Source organism: Enoplosus armatus, chromosome 8, assembly GCF_043641665.1.
Source record: "Enoplosus armatus isolate fEnoArm2 chromosome 8, fEnoArm2.hap1, whole genome shotgun sequence".
Lineage (NCBI taxonomy): Eukaryota > Metazoa > Chordata > Actinopteri > Centrarchiformes > Enoplosidae > Enoplosus > Enoplosus armatus.
In genome coordinates this window covers 12333793-12355089 of record NC_092187.1, presented here as the reverse complement: position 1 = coordinate 12355089, position 21297 = coordinate 12333793, and the positions used below count along the sequence as shown (strand labels likewise).

General features: G+C 42.5%; 1 protein-coding gene and 1 long non-coding RNA gene across 2 annotated transcripts in view; both read right to left on the bottom strand.

Annotated features, from left to right (window-relative positions):
* LOC139288459 (adenylate cyclase type 6-like) overlaps positions 1–16742 on the bottom strand; it is a 30602-nt gene extending 13860 nt beyond the window's left edge. Inside the window, exons 1-2 of the mRNA XM_070909761.1 lie at positions 16689–16742; positions 15644–16538 (exon numbers count right to left, since the gene is read on the bottom strand). Coding sequence (XP_070765862.1) covers positions 15644–16537 — 894 coding nt within the window. The 5' untranslated portion in view covers position 16538; positions 16689–16742. The remainder of the gene's footprint in view (positions 1–15643; positions 16539–16688) is intronic.
* An 89-nt stretch (positions 16743–16831) lies between these two features.
* Positions 16832–19262, bottom strand: LOC139288457 (uncharacterized). The gene is made up of 3 exons (XR_011597447.1): positions 19171–19262; positions 18253–18336; positions 16832–16875 (listed from the first exon to the last, which is right to left on the bottom strand). It is a non-coding gene; the product is annotated as an uncharacterized lncRNA (long non-coding RNA).
* Between the last annotated feature and the right edge of the window lie 2035 nt (positions 19263–21297).

The window sequence follows — 21297 nt, the reverse complement described above, 5'->3', positions numbered from 1 at the left end:
ATGGCTTGAGTAAATGAAGTTTAGATATAGTGTACAGTTAGCTTTACGGGGTCATCAACCTTAAAAGCATTCCTCTGCGCTGCTCCGGCCGCTCTCTGTGTGTGCCTGTGTGTTTTCGGATGCGTGTGGTTAAGCCAGTGTGTAAGTCTGTTAGTGATTGTTTCTGCGTCCACAGCCAAGACTGAACATCAGCAATGGAGCCTTGAGCTCTGGACTTCCCCTCCTCTCAGAAACACACAGGCATGAGCATGCACACACACACGTCCTCTCCATGCTCAGAAACACACTCCAGCCTGGGAAAGTCACTTGACCCATGACCAGAGCACCAGAGTGCTTCCTCTGAAGATGAAATCATCAATAATGAGAAAAAGACATGCAGGCAGGGTACACACACAGAAAGGCTGAATTTCAATCAGTCTTAATAACAACACTATGACTAAACTGGAGGACATGAAACATCTCATCCCCAGTACCAGCATTTCTGAGCCATGGCTGGTATGTTGCCAAACCAGTGTGTGTTTTGCGTGCATGTGTGTAATTTGTGTTTATGAGAAAGACAGCAGAAGACAGATGGAGATAGAAGATGAATATCTGTGTGCATGCACACACTGCTTTCTTGACTGTGTCTTTTTAAAATGAAATCAAGAGGAGCATTAAACTAACTCAGCATCCACATGGTGATCAAAACTCCCAGCGAAAGTAGAACAAAAGACACCGCCTCAAACATGTAGAGTGACGGCAGGCTTTATACCACAGTCCTGAGATGAGGTTGACACTGTATACACAAAAACTCACCCTTTGTTGTCACAACAAGATGAAGACAATCCAACAACCTGTGCTTGAAACAGAGCACCATTACCACAGGACAGTGGCAGGCAAATTCCACTGTTTATTCAAACAGAGAGTTGGTGGTAGCTTCTTATTCCATCCGAAAACAAATGGCCAAACTAGATTAGAAGCACAGCACTAAGCAAAAATAAACACACTGATGGTTCGCAGGTGCAGAAGCAAACATGCTTTTGATGTATTGGGTAAACACCAATCCCTGATGCAGGCAGAGAGGAACAACATTATTCAGGAACCAAAAACAGAGCATCCAAAATGTATCCTCATTTTTTATTTCTGAGCGATATGGATGCAACCAGGTTCCCCTCAAGCAGGTTTTCAGGAAAGAACAAGAAGCACCTTTTTTCCTGAACTCCTTGATGATGCGGGATGAGAGAGAATGGTTGATGCCAACCGTCAGTCAACTTTCAAAGATTCAGATCAAAGCTGTCAGGAGGTGTGAGGTACCTCATCATCAGGCTATTGAAGATCAGGTGATCAGGTGTGAGGACCTACAAAAATATCCTCTCTTCTTCTTAACATGACTGGCTGAGCAATTGTTCTCTAAGTGCAACATTGAATTTGTGCCGCACTGTCGCTCAATTAGTGTTTAGCCTATTGTGTTCATAAATCATTGACAGGCCAGGACTCCCTGATAAGCCTTGCACCGTAATGTCATAGACCACCAATGAAGACCTGACACTCCAGTCTTGAAGGGCTCTGATATAACCTGATCGCATTAATCCCAAACAGATGGCACTGAACAGAGTGAGCCAGATAACTAAGTTAAGTGGCCTGTCTGAGATACAGGGCCACCTGCAGTTCCCAGGACCACGCTTTCTCAGCAATGCACTCAATCTACACTCAGCCAATTCAGCTTCCCATGTGAGCGTGCTCAGATTTCGATCCAAGTAAAGACATTCCTATCAAATTGATTTTGATAGTTTGGCAGCGAACATAGAGTGTGCTTAAACGCAGCTTAGGAGGTCCCACGTTCAGGATTTTGTGTATTTTTGTGGAGCAGGAAAACACACAATAGTGCATTGATGGCGTGGATAAACACTAATTTGCAAATGCGATGCAAATGCAAGCGCAGCATCTACTAAAGCCTCCGGAAAGCCCGAACATATCAGCAGGTACGGCGCATTCAGGTTGAGCATTATTGGAGCTGAACAACAATTGACTGACTACATCTTGAATGATAGCTCAATGTAACAGCCTGAGAGCTAAACTAAAGTGTGGGGAAATATGACGAACAAAGCTTGTGTTAATGCCAAGTTATGCTTAGTCACCACACGGTCTGGAGATTAGAGGCAGAAGCATTCACAGAGGCTTTTGAATAAATCTTGTGAGTAACTCCTTTTGGACTGGCAGCTCTTTGATCCTGTAGCTTGGTGTGTCTGTGGCTGCACTTCACCCAGGCATGCAAATCTAGCACAGACCCACGGCCGCTCTGCCACTCCCCTCTCTAAACAGTGATGTGGTGTAAGGAGAGCAGAAGGAGCTTCTCTTCATTAACACAGTGCCACTCCCTTTATAACCAATAAGCTGGACTTGTAGTATCTTCCACTGATGTCTCCTAACTATTCTTCCTGCAGCTTTTTGGCTCTCAAAGACGAGCCCCGCTCGACATTTACTTAAGCAGGAACCTCTTGGCGGTGAAGTTAAAAGGAGTCCAAACATTGGCTTATAAGGTGCGGCTCCCGGCAAGGTGCTTTATAAAGTAAGGCAGATGAATAACATGTTAAAAGAACGAATGAAGGAAGGGGATGGAAAAGATTTTTGCTTGGCAAACACAAAGCAAATCCATTCTGACTTTAATAATATCCCACTGGACAATTCCCTCACGCACAAGCACGCTGGAATGAACATCAGGTTTTCACAGCAAGGTCATTATGTATTCATTCAGAAACAGCTTATGCCACTGCTGATATGTTCTATTGATCAATAAGGGATGTTTCCATGACATTTAGGCCGGCTGCACTGTGGCAACAGCACAAGTGTTTCTTTTATTCTTGGGTTCATCGAAGGCAACTATAGAAGCATTGTCTGTGAGCAGAGCTGAGGTGGTCATATGTGAATTTGTAACTAATATTAACTCCCATGACAATACAGTGAGAGGAGGTACACTAAGAACTGATAACCACAGATTCAGTACACTGTCACTTATTGGATAAAGGCTTTGTCCACGTAGTCAATGTTTGGATTTATCCAGTAGTATTTGAAAAAGGCCTGCAACGAAAGATAAGTTCAGATATCCCGCCAACACTGAGCTCCACTACAGCCAAAGTTTAAACTTTAAAAGGCCAGAGTGCTACATCCCATAAGTCAACACACAGGCTCTGGGGACACTGGGCTGCTGTTGACATGGGGACTATTCTCCAACACATGACCTTTGATAGGCATTTGGAGCTTTTACAATGTCTTACAGAGATCAACGTCAAAGCCCAGTCACACACTGCTGATCATAGTCAGAAAAGATAACATGTGGTACCACAGTGGTAAAAATACTATGAGACTTTGTTGCACTAGTCCCCGATATAATCGGGATTACTATAATGTGTAATTACTGACATAAGAAAATAAGCCATTCCTTATAAAGATAAATGTTGCAGAGGGGTGGGGGTGCCTGTCTTTGCCATCTTGGGTCCCTGCCATCTGGAATCGCAGCTCTGTTTTGGTCATGGCTTGGGCCAAACCAAAATTGGTCTCAGGCGACCAGCGAGGCCACGAAGTAATCTTTGTGAAACGCTGAAGCAAATTCCGTGAAGCTAAATAGAGCTGGACCCAGGCCGCACATCTGTCAGAAAAACAGATCCTGAATTAATACTGGCACATAAACGTTGTCCAAACATGAGGGAAAATCTCCCAGCGACCCTGGAATTACTGACTAAAACAAACTGCAACCACCAGCTAAAACTACCCACTCCATTCTTCTAATTTGACCAACAAATTTTTCCTCAAATCAAAAGATTATAATGCTCATTTGTCCTTCTACTTCAATATCTCGACCTTCAATATACTCTTGACTGGCTTCAACAGTTCCAATAAGGACAAGATGCGTCAGGCTGTTTTTCTTCTGACGCTGTATCTGAACCTGTAGAGCCTGAAGACAGTCATGACAAAGATATAACAGTAACAGATGACTTACTGGCCTCAGAGAAAAAAAATGACAGTGACTAGAGGGGAACAATTTTTGGTAAAACATTACAGAGATAAGAGATAACTTGTTGTTGTTGTCATGTGAGAGCCTTGGACAAGACCGCTCTCTAAAACAAAGCAGGAGGGTCACAGGAGCCCACATTTCTTTTGGCTCTTTTCACTTGGCTGAATTGTACAATGTAGCATCCTGGCTTTTGCTCTGCTCTGGGACATTTATCATTTGTGCCTCTTCCCTCTCTTTATCAACATTTCCTGTCTCTGTGAACCAGAGAGACCGCCACAAAATAATCTCATGTGAAGTGAGTGTGAAACCTCACGTTTTCAAGGCTCACATGCACTTTGCTTGACCTGTTGCCGCTGCTGCAACCAATGTCCCCTCTGTTTTTACTTTAGGTCTGCAAATAACAATTATGTTCATGCAATGATTAATTGTTTGGTATCGAAAAGGGTATGAATGAGTGAAAAAATAGTGAAAACTGTTCATCACAATTTCCCAAAGTCCCAAGGGAATTCTTTAAATAGCTTGTTTTGTCCGACCAACAGTTCAAAACTCAAAGATCTTCCATTTACTATCATACAGTTTGACAGAGAAGCAGCAAATCCTCACTTTTGAGAAGCTAAGTCAGACAATAATTGGCATTTTTCTTGATCTCTGTAAGATTTATTTCCAGTCAATCGACTAATAGGTTAATCAACTAGTTGTTTTAGCTCTATTTTACATTTCCAATTTGGTTTACTTCCCTCATCTTTTCACTTTTTGTTCATGGAACTTGTTTCTATATCTTCTTGTTATTATTATCATCAGTTTTATTTTTACTTGTATAGCATTGTCAATGATGCAGAAAAGCACATTTTTAGCTTAGATATTTAATATTTATATATATTTCATTTAGAAAGAGTACAAGTCGAATATTATTATAGTAGTGGGAACGATAGGAGTATGAGTAGCAGCATTACTAACAGCATCAACAGGTGCTGTGTGCTCACCACTGTCCTCCCTATTTTCTCATCTTAATTACGATTTGGGTAAAATGTATTAATGAATACATACTAGTATTAGATGATTAGATTCGATACAAAGCTGTGATGATGAATACTTCAGTCTCTGTTTGTCAGTGGTCTTGGCTGCTCAGTGGTCCGGGGTCAGTGTTTGGCTGGACAGGCCGAGGGAGGGAGGGAGGGGGAGGTGTGGGCAGGACTGAGACACAACACTCTCCTCCCAGCTGTGTCCTCACTAACCCCTCACTTCCTGCCCACTTACACCCTCGCAGGCACAGCTGCAATTACAGCACGGCGACTGCAAGAACACAAGATTTGGTTAATTAGCCTAACAAACCAACCAGCCAACAAGCCCCCATTCACTCCTCTGTTGGCTCCTCTCGCTGATTTGAACTGTGTGAGGGAGTCCAGACCTTGAACTGTGTGACTGTGAGCTAAACATCCAGGAATTCCCATTTCAGCTTCTATTGCCTCCATCTCCTTTTAAGCACAATGTACAACATGAACCCAAGGCCACCATTTCACTTTGACAGAGGCCCATGTAACACGAGCATTAAGAGATAACTGAATGGGACAAAATGGGAAAATGTCTACTGGTGACTAGTTTGTTTAGCAGTAGAGCATGTTTGTTCTTTTAGCCAGAATTTCTTTAAATCCAGAGGAACAGAATGAAGACAGTGAGCATTAAACTACATTAAATGAGATGGTGTGTGTGGGCCAGATACCAGAGCTCCAATAAAAACATACAAGAGTTTAGTTTCACTACACAGTTGTAACCAGTGTCCTTCCCTGTTCTAGCTCTTCAACCATACACATAATATTGACTTTTACTACAAAGCATACAGATCAATACCAGTACAAGAACAACAGGTTATAGTTTAAACAGCAGAAACACGAGAGCCAGTTTTTTAAGTTTTGGCCTAGCCTTCCATGAGTTGCTCAGTCGAGGATGAGCTGATACTGAACTCATGCATGTAACACATCCGCCTCCCGGGCCAACTTCTGGAAACGTTACATGTGACATGTTTGTGAAGCCTGATACATCACCAGTGTTTCATAGGGAAAAAGAACGGGTGTTGAGTTCCAACACATGGTTTGAAAGCTACAAGCTGGACTGCTACTATATATGTCTTAGTGGTCTGGCCTTTTATGTATGATGTCCTGATCATCTCTGCTCAAGCCCTTAAAGGCTATACATCCCGGAACAAAGACTCTTGGAAATGTGATTCGCTTGCATATTGAATGTTAAAGTAAATGTAGAGTCTAGCAGCTATGGCTCTTCTTTCCAACATGAAGGTGCTCATGACACTTCATCCCAAACAAAGAAAAAACTGCACCGTCTTTCTGCCACCTTAAAAGGAAAGGATTTCTTTTTATGTGTAAGGAGGAAGTGTAAATGAAAACGCGCTATTTGGGCTTTCTACACACTTCGGCGGGAGGATCCTGTGAAGGCACAAGAGCGTAACTTCCTTTGGATTAATGCTGAGTGTGTGAAATTACATAATGGGACCGGCGTCTTGTTATTGTATCTGACATCATTCACCGAAAATTTGAAAAAAGACACCAAGGCTCTGTGCTTTAAACTAACAGGAAAGACTGTCTGGACAAAATCATTAGGATGATCTGCTCTTTCCATCTAATTGGAAACGGTCAGGTGAAAGTTAAAGAGGATGAGCAGGTTACAGAGGGTCTATAAAGTCTTTGACAGAAAAGACATCACCACAGCGGTGTACATCGCAATAGCAGGGAGCTGTTTGTACACTGATAGTGAGCATGTTTGTTAATTAAAGCTTCACTCCAGTCATGCATTCTCACGCTGGCCCGACATATGTTGCGGCTGTTTTAACAGTGTAATTGTAACAGGGATAGTGGGATAACAAGGCAGTTGGCTAGTGTGACGGTGACCTTTGACAGAGAGTTATTCACCTTCCTGTCACCAGCACTGGGATAAGGTGCACAGCGCTCAACGGGATACAGAGTAAAACTGCCCTTAAAAGCCTAGGGGGGCTTGCATGCCACACAGATCAACATTTAACACCGCTAATGGATTCCTAATATATATCTCTTGGCCGTCCGCCATGGCAGTTCAGCCTTAAATCCCTGTATTTACTTTTGCGGAGAGCCAAGTTGTTAGTAAACCATGAGCTGTTATTAGAAGCCTGCACTTCCTCATCCCCGACTCACACAGCTATTATTAGCTCGGCTATTATTTGCCTTATCTTTGGCTGTATTTTAGGAGCAATATTTTACTTATCGCTAATCCTAACTGCTCCCACCCATGGTGGTGGATGTTATCCGGGTTTGTATCATTGCCTCTGGTTGTAATACAATAAGTGGATGAGTCACAAGCTCTCTCCCTCTCCGAGAGTGGGTGGGGTTGGGAGTAAAAGGGGGGGATCTATTATTTGAGCCGGTGCATTGTTTGGCACCCACAGTACCTGATGATGGGTTCTCACCATTTCATAGCAGCCAAGTGAGCTGCTCTGATCCATGCAGCTCACGCAGACAAACACAGATCACACACTCCACTTCTCGTGGCCTGTGTGTGTACGTGGGTGTACATAACGTGAGTACACTGGACACCAGACTATATATAAGTAGCGCTGGGTATCAAACGTCAATACGGTATGTAATGAGTGTGAAATTATTCTTTGTTTGGTTATGTTTTGATCACGTATCTAATTTCCTAATCTAAATCAGGAAATCATAAAAAAATAGTTTTCTCTTAGTTATTCTAACACTGCAAATTGTAGTCTGTATTTTATTACTGCTGATGCTTAAGAGATTAAACAAAGGGTTTTCTTTCTATTCTTCAAACTAAAGCATATAAAAGTTGTTTTGGTATCAGTACCAAAACTTGGTCATCCAGTATCGGTAAAAAATAAAAAAAATCAACGATACCCAGCCCTAAAAGTAGGCCACTGCGAACTCTGATACTGTCAACAAAAACTAAACCTATATCTTGAACACTCAGAGTGATAATACTTAAAAGTCTTTTAGTTTCATTATCTCTCAGAGAGCAGAGGTTATTAGCCTACAGCACACCTACAGCACAGCTCTTGTCATACATCCCAAGCAAACATCATAAATAATTGCATAAAGGTTAAGGTAGCCTGTGTGGTTGCTTTCAGGTTTTTCTTACATAACACCAATGTTCTGGCCTAAATGCATTACGCACGCCTCTGTCATGCCTGTGACATTTCATTGATTGGTATCTTTTTTCACTGGTGTTAAGCAGAGGGATCAGTATGTTTCCACTAGTCCCATATTCGTTGACCCCATAACAATCTGCCAAAGGAACAGGTTTTTCCGCTAGTGCCAGATCAGCACACAATAACAACAGCGCAGCCTAGACCTTCAAGACTTCACCCTCTTCTTGACCTGCCTGTCAATACGTCCTCTTCAGAGGACTCCATTTGGGATTTGGTTATCCAAATATATCCTGCTGCACACAAAAGAACAACTTCTGTTTAGTTCCTTGTTAATCCATGTATGACATCTTGCACACAGGCTGGTTATAAATTCTTGGAACTAAACAATGGCACAGTAAGTCACATAATCCCTCTTAAGACACATAGGCGTACGGATGCACAGCTGTTCATACTTAAGCTATAGAAATACATATATCAAAGCAAAATGTCTCAGCACGGCGCCAAACGCCAATCATGTAAAAGTTAGCTGCTGCCTCATCTACCCACAAGAGAGGGTGACATAACAAAAACACGAGGGACAGGTGGTCTCTCACAGGGAAGCACTCTGAGGGCCAAACGAATCTGTTTTGGACCATGTGATGTGTGTGTGTGTGTGTGTGTGTGTGTGTGTGTGTGTGTGTGTGTGTGTGTGTGTGTGTGCACGTGTGTGTGCACTGGCTCAAACATATTTGACTTCCAGCCACTCTGAGTGCTCAGCGCCACGAGGTGAAATCATAACTCAGGTGACTGGACAAAAGTAGAACAATACGAGGGGGCATTTTCTACTGAGGACCAACATGTTGAGAACAAGTCAGATAATCTGAGGATCGTCCATTAGGATTATTGCGTGATTACATTAAAGGCTACACACACGAAGCAACTGAAAAAGTAAATTGCTCCGTGCCGCTGGCTCTCTGTGGTGCATTCGTGTGCTGGAGTGAAGACTTGAGGTTTAGGAAAACTGAACACAACAACAAACATTGACGTCATCAACAGAATAAAAGGAATTTAGTAGCTTCTCCCAATCGAAAGGTGCCTGGTCATCAGCCAACTCTCAAAACTTGGAGGTAAAACCGCTTCCACAACATCAGCTGTCAGAGAAGCCTGCAGCAAACCTTTTAAACCAAATGCAGTTAAAGGGATGAAGCGTGCAAAATCCCAGTAAGCAGAAGTGAAGACGAGGGAATAATGAATTGACCCTGTCTGTGGCCAAGTTGCAGCACAGGAGGGACTTCAACCCAGCAAAGTCCACACAGAGTTTCCAACAACTTTACTCACTTCGCAGTCAGGATATGTCATCAAGTAATTCAACAAAAAAAAGTAATTATGAGCATTTAATGTGAAGACTGCTGTTTAATTGAACATACTACACAGATGCTACAGCAGTTCAGAACATTGCTAATGATAAAATAATTGATAGCTAGCTACTGATTAAACTATATTCCAGTCTGTATTGTGATTAAATGTACACATATATTAGGCTTACATTATACTGTCATGATATTTTGATGAAGTGTGATGTTTCATGAGGTAAGAGCAATAATGAATATAGCATTTCGAAGTCTTACACTAATAGAGATTTCATTAAGACACAAAACCAACAACAAAGGAACTGCATGTTTCAAGAAGAGCTGCCATGTTTTTCCAGCTTGAAAATCATAGGCAAAGATCAAAGACAGGCCAGCAAATAGCCAAAGAAAAAGTTAATTTGTGTCTGTGAAAGAGGAAGCCTACTTCAAACTATGCTTGTCCGAAACGAGCAAAAATTGTGAGTCAGCTTTATGAGACTAGTCGAGCGCTTCTGAGCCAAGTCCAAAAACAGAAAAAACTAATTTAAAAGAAAAAAATCTGAGGAAAAAAAATGTAATCATGGAAATGAAATATTACAGGTTAACCATGAAAGTTCCATATCTTTCCACTTGGGGTGTGTATTTAGGGTGGTAGTTAACACTGAGGACAGGACTGGAGTACAGCCCTATTACTCCTGTCAAAGTCAAAATCTTTCACTCTAACCAGATGCCACCTGTAAGAGTCAATGAGATCCCTCTGAACCCTGTTTCTGTAGGACAGTGGAGGCACTTCAAATGAACAGCAGAAGTGTAACTTGCTTCTTCCTGAGAGCAGTTATACCTTCATCTCTCTGTAGTTTTCTGAGGAGGCACTTCAGAGCAGAGCGGTGAAACATGGAGATCTATGGAAACAATCCCCATGAGTAGCGTGAGCTCAATCTCTGCCTGCTGTGAAATAAAAGGCCACTCCATCTGAGGGGGATTTTGTGAGAATGGAATTATGACTCAGAGAAAAAGAGGGAGAAAAAAAGAGAGAAGAGACTGGCAGCTCTTTTAAAGCGGGTGCGTCAGACCGGCATTATTTCACACTCTCCATCCGTGGCCGTCCCCTTGTCACCACTGTGACCCCCCCCCCCACCCCCCTTCATCGTGGAGGTCCATCACAAAGACCCCTTTTGTCCTTGCCGTCATCGGCCTCACATCTTCTCAGCTCATGAACGTCTCCGCAGGGAAAATACAAATAAGGGAAAAACAAGGCTGGGACACAGAGGGCTGGAGGATGATGAGGTCCCAGAAGAAGAAACCAGCTTTCCCAGATCACAGAGTCTGGCCATGTGACGCCAGGAGCCACAAAGTTTGTGTGAGCATACATGTGTGATACAGAGATTGTGACAGACTGAATGGAGTCCTTCTGTATTCATACAACTCTGAGTAGCTTGAAGCCAGACTGAGAGAAAACCAAATGACACACTGTGCTGCTCTTTACTCGAGGGAGAAGACAAAGAAATCTCCCTGAAATTCCTCTTCATTTAAAAATGTACAGATGAGTGTGATATGGTTGATAACTGCGCTTCACAACCCATTGCAAACCTTCCCTCCACCTCTAGCAACCCTCCACCCGAATAGTGCGAGGCCCATGTCCCATCATTGATTGCTCAGAGAACTGGAACGTACTGTGTTGGAGATCCAAGCCCTCAGGCAGGGCAGCAGTCCATCATCAGAAGACCAATGCAACCAACCGGGGCTGGAGTACACAGAGGCAACAGACCAGTGTGCTTGTAGTCGCCCTGTCTAGTCTGGGGCATGTGCACTTAACACACAAGCTCACTAGACCAGTAGAGTTATGTCAATATTGCCTTATTCAGAGTGGCTCCACATTCATCTCGTTGCTTAATGGTTGGTAGAGAAAACCATGTCTCTGTAGAGTTATTTTGTGCCAGGAGTCATTGTCTTCAAACATTACATGACCACTTCATACAGGAAAATAAATAATGTATTAAGTTCGTCACGTTTCTTTCAAATGTGTTTGAAACAGCCATCATGGGACACTGAAAACCGTACAAATGAAATTCATACTTCACTACACAGCTCTTTATGGCAGGTCGAACTATGGCACCAATTTAATGGCAGGGAAATGGTGGGATACCAACATACTATAAGAAAAGGTTGTGGCAGATTAACTGCTGGCTTTTATGCATGAAAATAATATTTTTGAGAAATTCCAATCTGGTTTCAGAAAAAAATCACAGTACGGAAACTGCTCTTCTTAAAGTGTTAAATGATCTATTGCTATCAGCTGTTGCAGGCCATAAATCCATTCTGGTCCTCCTCGATCTAAGTGCAGCCTTCGATACCATTGATCATGATATTCTCTTGGAGCGTCTTGAAACCTGGGTGGGTATTGATGGCACTGCTCTTCAATGGTTAAAATCCTATCTAAAAAACATTTCTGTGTTGTTATCGCTGATGCCAGGTCAACTGCAGCAGCAATTTACATGCTTCCTCTTGGCCAAATATATGCAATCAGTGTCCATACTCAAATCTATCTAAGCTGTGACCCCACAAACAACTACCAGAACTGTCAACCTGCTAAACTGCCTTCATGACATCCACAAGTGGATGTCCCCAAATTTCCTCCAACTAAACGCTAACAAGACTGGGAGACTGGTCATAGGTCAAGATAGTGCTACCACCATAATATCAAACAGTCTGGGTTCACTGTCGCATTCAATAACGCATTGCAGAAATCTTGGTGTCATTTTTGATCAAACCCTCAGTCTAGACAAACATGTTAAATCAGTGGTTCAATCATGCTTTCATCACCTTCGAAACCTTTCTAGGATTAGACCATTTCTCTCTGCCAAAACTCTGGAAACCGTCATCCATGCCTTTATAACTAGTCGATTAGACTACTGCAATTCCTTACTCTCTGGCATCAGTAAAAAAATCCCTCTTCCGCCTCGAGCTCATCCAAAACTCTGCTGCCAGGCTTTTGACTCTGACTAGGAAACATGAGCACACTTCACCGATCCTGGCTTCCTTACACTGGCTACCAGTTGCTTTTAGAATTGATTTTAAGATATTACAGATCACTTACAAAGCCCTGAGAGGCCTGGCCCCAAGTTATTTATCAGATCTTTTATTGCCTTATGTCCCTGCCCGCCCCAAGTTATTTATCAGATCTTTTGTTGCCTTATGTCCCTGCCTGCCCCCTGAGATCTGCAGATGCTTCGCTCCTTGTTGTTCCAAGGTCCAGATTGATTCACAAAGGTGATAGAGTGTTTGCAGTCAGGGCTCCTAGACTTTGGAATGGCCTGCTGGTGGAAATCAGGGCGGCGAACTCTGTATCTTCTTTAAAAACACTTTTAAAAACTCACTTTCATGGTGTACGACCTACACAACATTTTAGTTAATTTTACTGTCTTTGTGTTTTTTTATGGCTTTTACTTTGTGTTTTTCTCTATGTGTTTAACATGTTTTGTTTTTATTGTAAAGCACTTTGTAACTGTGTTTGAAAGGTGCTATATAAATACGTCTTTTATTATTATTATTATTATTATTGTTATTATAATTCTATAAAACTAATGTGGTGAATGTGCACATCATTCTTATCATAGCCCCTATGGCTGACGGCACAGTTCTGTTCAGGTGCCCCTGTAAGCCATGACGGTGTGACGAGTGAGCCAGCATGCACTCTGAAACTGGAGCAGCTAAATGGAATTCAGCCATCATTCGTTTTATTTTTTACACCTGTGCTTCTCCTTCTGTGACATGTCAAAATGTCAGGGTTTACTCCTTTTCTCTGTTTTATATAATTGCAAATTTAACGGTTTGGGGGTTTCGAATGTTTGTGGGACAAAAGAAGGAATTAGGAACTTGTGATGTGAATTTTTTTTACTCTTTTCTGACATTAAGAAATAATGAAATAATCAATGAATTGTAAAAATAGTTGACAGGTTTAATTGTTAATGAAGATAATGGTTTGCTGCAGTCCTACAAAAGGTCCTTCATTACTTACATTACTGTTTTGGAGGTTTAGCAGATTCATGAATGTGCAGTCTACAACTGAATAGTGCAGTCTGATAGTGTACACCTTATTAACACAAACACATTGGACATTATAAGAAAACCAATGAGGATCTGACAGCACATACAAAAATAATTAAGTAATGAAGAAATATTTCCAGTGTTTTGGGAGCTGAATCCATTACAAATGTCTAATTCCGTTTTTTTTTTTCCAAAGCCTCCAATATGAAGAAGCAATCATTCTGTTTTCCATTTGAATTCATTGCACAATCCGAGTATCCCACCCCACCCTGTTACATTTTACTACAATAGCCTCCTTGTTTTAGGGAATTGCGGCCTGAATGGCACCATGCTACATTATCATGATATTCCTCCACAATGCAGCTAAACGGGCTCATTCAACCCAGATGACCTTCCACAAACCCCAACAGAGTTGCCAATAGCTGCCCTACAGCACAAAACATAGGCTCATTAAAAATCTCATTTGAAAAACTGCCGAGATCTACAGCACCATCTACTTTTAGTACAGCACCTTTGACACGGAAAAGTGGTTGAGGAGTCTGTACAATGTTTGTCCTATATTGATGGGAAGAGAAAGTAGGGCGTTTCCACTTGTGAATACAGTAACAACATTGTGCTCAGTTGTATGGTGATAATAGTGGGCCCTGACTTGCACGAGTCTGAGAAATGCATCTTGTTTTCTCATGAATATAAATGTTCACTTTCATTTTCAGAGATGGTTGAATATTTAGCAGCAACGAGAATCCAAAAAGACACAACAAAAACAGAACTGTTGATTATATGGGCTTCAGTTTCAAAGTGTGAATGTAAAGACCGTCACTACAACTATTAAAGAGGTACTACTTAAACATGTTTTTTTAACTGTAAGCTAAAGGATATGGCTGTACTGTGATGAAACATATCAATACTAGTGTTGATATTGACATTTCTTACCAAATTTATAAAAACAAATTGGCATTTCATGGGTTCAAAATGCCTCAACACGCCATCTACTGTTATAAATCAACCCTGAACCTTGACGGGTTCCAACAGAATTTGAGGGTGTAGTTACTCGTTAAAGGATAGTTTCACATTTGTTTCAAGTCTGTCTTAATACTCACGTGCCCAAATGTACAGTACAAGAGTTATTAGCCGTTGTTATTGTTCCTCCTGTTTAGCCAAAATTGATAAGAGGCTTATACTGTCTGAGTTAGACAAATCAAGTGGGAATTTCCCAAAGTTAGGGGCTTTTTAGTACAAAATTCCCTTCACAATTTCACACAATTAACACAAAATGAACACCATTTACATTGAAATTGCTTTAAGCAGTATCCAGTACAGACAGGGGGAACAATTACAGCGACTTTCACTGTATGTACAGTATGCTGTACTGTATATGGGCATGTGAGTATCTTATTCTGAGAGACTTGAAAAAATATGAACCTATCCTTTAAAAGAAAGTGTTAAAAGTATGACTAAATGGAGATTTTGCCAAATCTGTTATACCTCCCTATAGCCCTGGTTGTATGACACCAGTACGGGCATTGTTGCAAATCAACAAGCAGGACTGCTTATGGCAATTTTGGATTTTCTGCATCAATGTGATGAAATACCTTAATTTGCCAGATGTTGAACGTACATCATCTTCATATATTATTTTATCTGTAAACATTTTCTGAACTGAACACTATTAGGGCTATTTGCAATTCTTATTATTATTTTCATCATCTATTAACATGCCGTTTATTTTCTTGATTAACAGATTAGTCATGTTGACAATTAAAAGTCAGAAATTTGTGATAAATGTCCGTCACAATTTCCCAGAGCCCAAGGTGACACAATTTTTCTTTTCGTCCAACTGCATTCAGTTTACAAAAATACAAAACATAAGACAGCAAAAAAGTCACATTTAAACTCACATACCTGCAAAATGTGACTCAAACAAAAAAACGATTAACATAATAGTTACTTTCTGTTGATCAATTAATCAATTAATTGTGTCTAATCGCTATATAGCTGTTGACATCACAATATAAAATGAAATGTACCATGATAAAATAATACCTACATTGCTCACACCTAACACAAACTAACTGACATTATTTTATCAGACCTGAGTTATTGTTCTGTATTATTCCTGCGATCACTCACCTGTTTGAAAATGAACTTGTACTCTTGGTTGAGCTGCCAGGCGGTCACTATGTGTATGGTGGACAGCACGGCTCCACTCACCACAGCAGCTCTCATTCTGACCGGCAGCAGCGTGTAGATAATGTAGATGAAGAAGACCGTCCACCAGATTCCCTCTGAGGCACTGGGGGGGTACACCATCAGCACCCCGAAAACCTGCACTACAATCAGCACCCCGATCACCAGGTAGCTCACAATCCACATGTAGTCCTGGTGGAAGCCGTTGCGGTTGCACACCACCATCATGGCCAGGAAGAGAGCCATGGCCACAGAGAGTACTGAGACGTAGCGCTCGTCGGGGGTCATGTGGATGCAGTGGAAGACCAGCATGACCCCGCACACCACCACCAACACCCCCATCAGCATGGTCAGAGAGCTCTGGTTGAGCCTGAAGAAGTAGCGCTGGTACAAGCGCTCCAGCTTGGCGGACTGAAATTTCTTGGATTGGAAAACCCACATAACCCGCATCCAGCAGTCTGCTGCAGTCATCGTCTTGCAGCTGCCCTCTGTTAATTCCCCTGATTCCTCCTCTTTCCTGCCCTTCAGCTCCCCATCTTCAAAGCCCAGGTCCACCGCCTTCAGACCCAGATCCCCGCCGCCACCCATCCTCTTCCCATAGTGGTCCTCCTGCCAGCCACAGCGCAAGCCAAAGCTGCCGCCACTGGTGCCTGCTCCGCAATGGTAATGCTGGGGGGCCGCATTAGGGAGCTCCAGGTCCTCAGGGTCCCTCAGGCAGCTCATGTAGTGTGGGTTGCACAGCGACGAGCTGTCCTTCCTCTTTTTGCCATTGCGCTCTCCCCATGCTGTCTTTCGCTCATCCACTCTGCCTACGAAGAGGCCTCTGGCCCACGACATCCTAAACAAAACACAGGGACGTTAACAGAAACATACAGATGGATAAACTTTGCATAAAACTAAGCTGAAGTTAGGGCATTTAATCTGACCATCCGGTATGCAAAATGTCTGTTCAAGAAATACTTGTAAAGAGAACTGAGGATCCTCTCACCTGTGTGGGCTTTATTGTGTGTAGCAACACTGCGCTCTTCGGCCAGGGCACTAGTTTATCCCAGCGAGCACACACCATGAGCTCAGGCTGGCCAGAGGCATCAGAGGTGTGTCTGTGTTTCAGCCGTCTTTCTTTGTTGTCAGCGTGTCAGCCCTATACACCACCTAGTGCCTGTTTTCCTGTTTTCCTGTGAAAACACACAAACAATACACATGATGTTGTTGGGCCAACACCGCCTGAGGAAATATCACCTGAGGATCAAGATGATTACAGATACATAAACATCAAGGAAAACACACGTTGTTACTGTGTTTATTGTGTTTGCGTGTGCGTGCCTTTCTGTATGATTCTCTGGCAGAAAGTTTGACAATCAATAGCGGAGACAGAAAATAATATCTAGTAAATGGCTTGTCCATTCCACTCTCCCTCATCACCCCCCTCCACCCCCACCCCACCAGCCTGGGACATCATTTCCATGGAAATCATCTGCTGTTTTGTTTGCAAAACACTGGATTGTGACAGCAAAATCTCCTCCAATTATTGCCTCACGCAGCAGGTGCCACTGGTCAATTTTGTCATCTAACCGTAAAGTTAAACACAGTCCCATTTCGAGAAACTCTCCACTGATTGCTGGAATTTTGAACATTTACCACAGGAGGGGGGACTTTTGAACGAGACTAACAACTGGATAGCACTCTGCTACGCTCTATCACTGCAATCTGCCCCTAACATCTTGAGTGGGCAGGGGTGGGTGTGCTGTACATGTGCTGACAACAAAGGCCTACTGAGTGGGAACCATCAGAGATCAAGAGCTCTCCAGTCCAGATTAAATTGTCCATGTTCCCCCCATTAGCTTTGATGACTCACTACGGCTGGCTTCTGGCAGCACATGTCAAGGACACTGCTAACCTCTAAACTTAATAAGCAAATCTCTGCCAGGCTGACTTGAGCTGAGACAAACAGTGGGAAGAGCACACATGAACTGCACACATGGCCATGTTTATAATCACAGCGACTTGTGATGTGAGATGCTCAACCACCACACACACACACACACACACACAAAAACCTAAAGTAGTTTCAGATACACAGTGTGGTTCATGGATTGTGTGTAAAATATTTCTCATTAAAGATAACACCCTTGGAAACGTTTTCCTGCTTGGAAAACATTTTCCTTAACAGACATAATTAATCAGACTGCTTCAGATAATAATCTAGTAATAACCAACCCCAACTAAACACAAACTAGATAATCTGCGTGATATTTCATTTTGAGAGCATCAATTCAGTATATGGCCCTCCATGAGATAATGCAAATATGTGGCCAGCTCACCTTCTGCTCCGAGTTTACAGGCTTTCCTGCAGGAATAACCTTAGTCCTGGGTTCACCTTTGGTACATTTACGACAGGTCAGGCAGCGGCATACGGCTCTTATGTAATACAATCTGTACATGCATGCATCTGCTATAGAATGTGAATATAATCTGCACCACATATGGGCCGATTTGAGTCAGCCGTGGATCCATGCATTACAAATTAAGAAGATGGTGATGCGTTCACTTACATTTCAGTGCAGACTAATGACATCTTGCTTTTCTGGTACATGACACTGACCGGCAGCCCTCCTGTCACGGTTGCTAACACAGGCCTGATGTTAAAAAAACACACAACAACAAAAAAACATGTTCACAATTACACGTGAAGGCCCAGGCTGTTAGGATGCGGGCAGTCGGCCGAAGCGCATTACATAACAGGACGCTCCGAGTAGCCTGCAGGCGAAGTCGACAGCTCCCCCGTGTTCAAACGAAGCCTCTTAAACCACACTACACATGGAGACACCGTGCGACTGGATGGCCCGGAGTGAGCCTGGACTCTGTGGGCTGCAGAAGAAAAGTGCAGCCCGACACACATCGCCGCCTTTACCAACTTATCAGGAGTAAAAAAAAAAACATTCCGTCGGGCAACTTCAGCCTTGGCAGTGGATCTCCTGATACCGCCGGGGATGTGCAGCCCAGCTTACAGGACTAATGCACAGTGATAACGGGGGTCTACACACTGGGCCTGTCCCCCTCAATATAAACGTGTACGTCATTATGTTTGGACTCCAAACAGGTCACTGGACGAGAGGAGATTTGGTGAAAATGCGGTGGGGCCAACATGCGAACCGTAAACCAGCTGACTTGCCTCTTAATCGCGGCTTCACGTTAAAAACAAAAAGTGTAAATGAATTGCCTGCGCTTGTATGAGGACCAGTGCTTAGTGTGTGTACAGTCCTGCAGAACAGTTACGGCTCCACAAACGCCGCCGCAATCATCACAGCAAAACACTGGAGTACAAGTCAGCTGTTGGCGTTTTTTCACCCCCGACTGCTGTATCCTCGTACTGCATTTCAGTTCAGTCGGCCTGCAACACATGAACATTGTGCCGAGCAGTTGCCCAACGCACAGCCGCGGGAAAGCTTAAGGGGAGGCAGCGTACTTACCATTGGACATCCTCGTTACAGGAGTAACTGTAACACTGCAGTGGAGCTCCAGTTTAGCTGAGTGTTCAGCCTTCACGCAGCCGCCGTCAAACGCTTCAGACTCGGGTCAGTCCGCCTGGAGAAAAAGAAGAGGAGGGGGGTGGGGGGTTGGTTCAGAGGGAAGCGAGGAAAAACTGCGAAATTGGCCGGGCAACCTTCGCTCTTCGCAGCCAGAGCAGTACAGTACATTCCCACCGACTCGACCTCTCTCTCCCTCTCTCTCTCTCTCTCTCTCACGCGCACAAACACACACACAATCACACAAGCTGCATTCCCATTCGCGAGCACAGGAGTCCCCCTAGAGGCGGCACGAGTTTGCCTCTGCCTGCCTGAGTGTGTGAGATTTACACACTTTGCTGCAATGTTGTCCATTTGTTCTTTTACTTTTTTTGCTTACCTTCACACCAGCCCACGTGCAACACAACACACAGATTAGAAACATAAGAAACATAAACATAGAAATGTTTAAGTGGCAGAAAACAATTTGAAACTCGTGCAGTGCCGTCAAACCTCACAGTGAGACAGCGCTACAGCACCACCTAGTGGAGGATATGTATAATCGCTGCCAAGGTCTCCCAAAGCAGTCACACTGAAACCACTCCACATAGTTAGTTATGAGGTGTTTGCTTTAGTAAGACATGGCCATTTAACAGTAAAACAATGACCAAAAACAGAATCAGCTTTAATGACTGTACTACCAGCCAGTAAGCAGCCCATCACATGATTCAGTTTAATCTGTAAACCAGTAAGGCAACACTGGTGTTGACACAGAAGAATCTGTTGACTTTTCACCCTTTAAAACAACTACACGCCCAAGACAATCCCACCAGGAACATTAAACATTAGGCTACAGTACAGTTGTTACACTACATACTGCATAAAATATATTAATATAAAGTAAAGCTGCTATAGTATATTACTATGCTATGGTATTTATAGTAGACATACAGTACATGCCTACTACACTATGCACTACTGCTAAAATAGCTTATTTCCACTAATGATATTCCCATGCAGGGAAATTTAAGTGTCACAGCAGCAGAGCGCGAGAACAGATGCATAGAAACTGAAATAAACTCAAATACTATCCACATCATGCTGCATGAAAAAACTAAAAGAAAAGTTGTATTGGCCTACACAAGCATAAATAGTAACTACAAAGTGTATTGAGACAAAAAAAATCACAAATAAAGAGACAAATATAAAAATTGCACTTGAAGGAATGACATTGAGTGATGGGTAAAGCTAATGCACCTGTAGCAGTTATAGTATTTTATATAGGCATAGTTAGTATGGTGAGTAATGTAGAAGTTATATAATAATGTCAATAATAAACATTATTACTATTATTTTTATTATTATTATTATAGTTGAGGTGAGAGTTGTAAAGGGAACTTCAATGTATATAACTTTGTCCAAATTAATACATACTGTATTTATATGAATGTGAATATGCTGTTTGTAGCCAAAGGTGGCGCCATTGGTCATCAACCTCCCACACCCCTTCTCTGCGAATGAAGGCCTGCAGCGAAACTAAATGGTTCAAGGAAATACAAGACATAGAAAGACTCTGTCTGTGTGTGTGTGTGTGTGTGTGTGTGAAGGGCATATATTACAGTATATGGTAGTATAGCCATAGTATATGGCCTACTATAGGCCGCATGCACAGAAGTTCCTCATCTCTCTCTCACCATTTATCTTGCATGAAGGTAACATCCACAACCCGTGTGCTGTGTTGCAACACTATACTAAAATACTTCTTTTAAAAATAAAATATGTCCTGATGGGCCTAATTCTGTTGAAGCTCCCATCCACTCAAAAATATGTTTCGCTTATTGTTACTTCTCCTGGATGTTTGACCTTCACTGTGCAGACTTTGACACAAGAAAGATATTCTCACATTCATCTGCTAAAGGAGGAAAGTGTATCTGTGTTTACCTGTAAATCTCAGTTTAACACTATGCATGAGCACGATTTTGTGACATCACAACTAGTTTGGAAAACAGTCATGGGCCAGTGTGTAACTTACACACAGTGTGAAGTGGAAACTTGAAACCTTAGTACACACTGGCCTACACAGAGAATTGA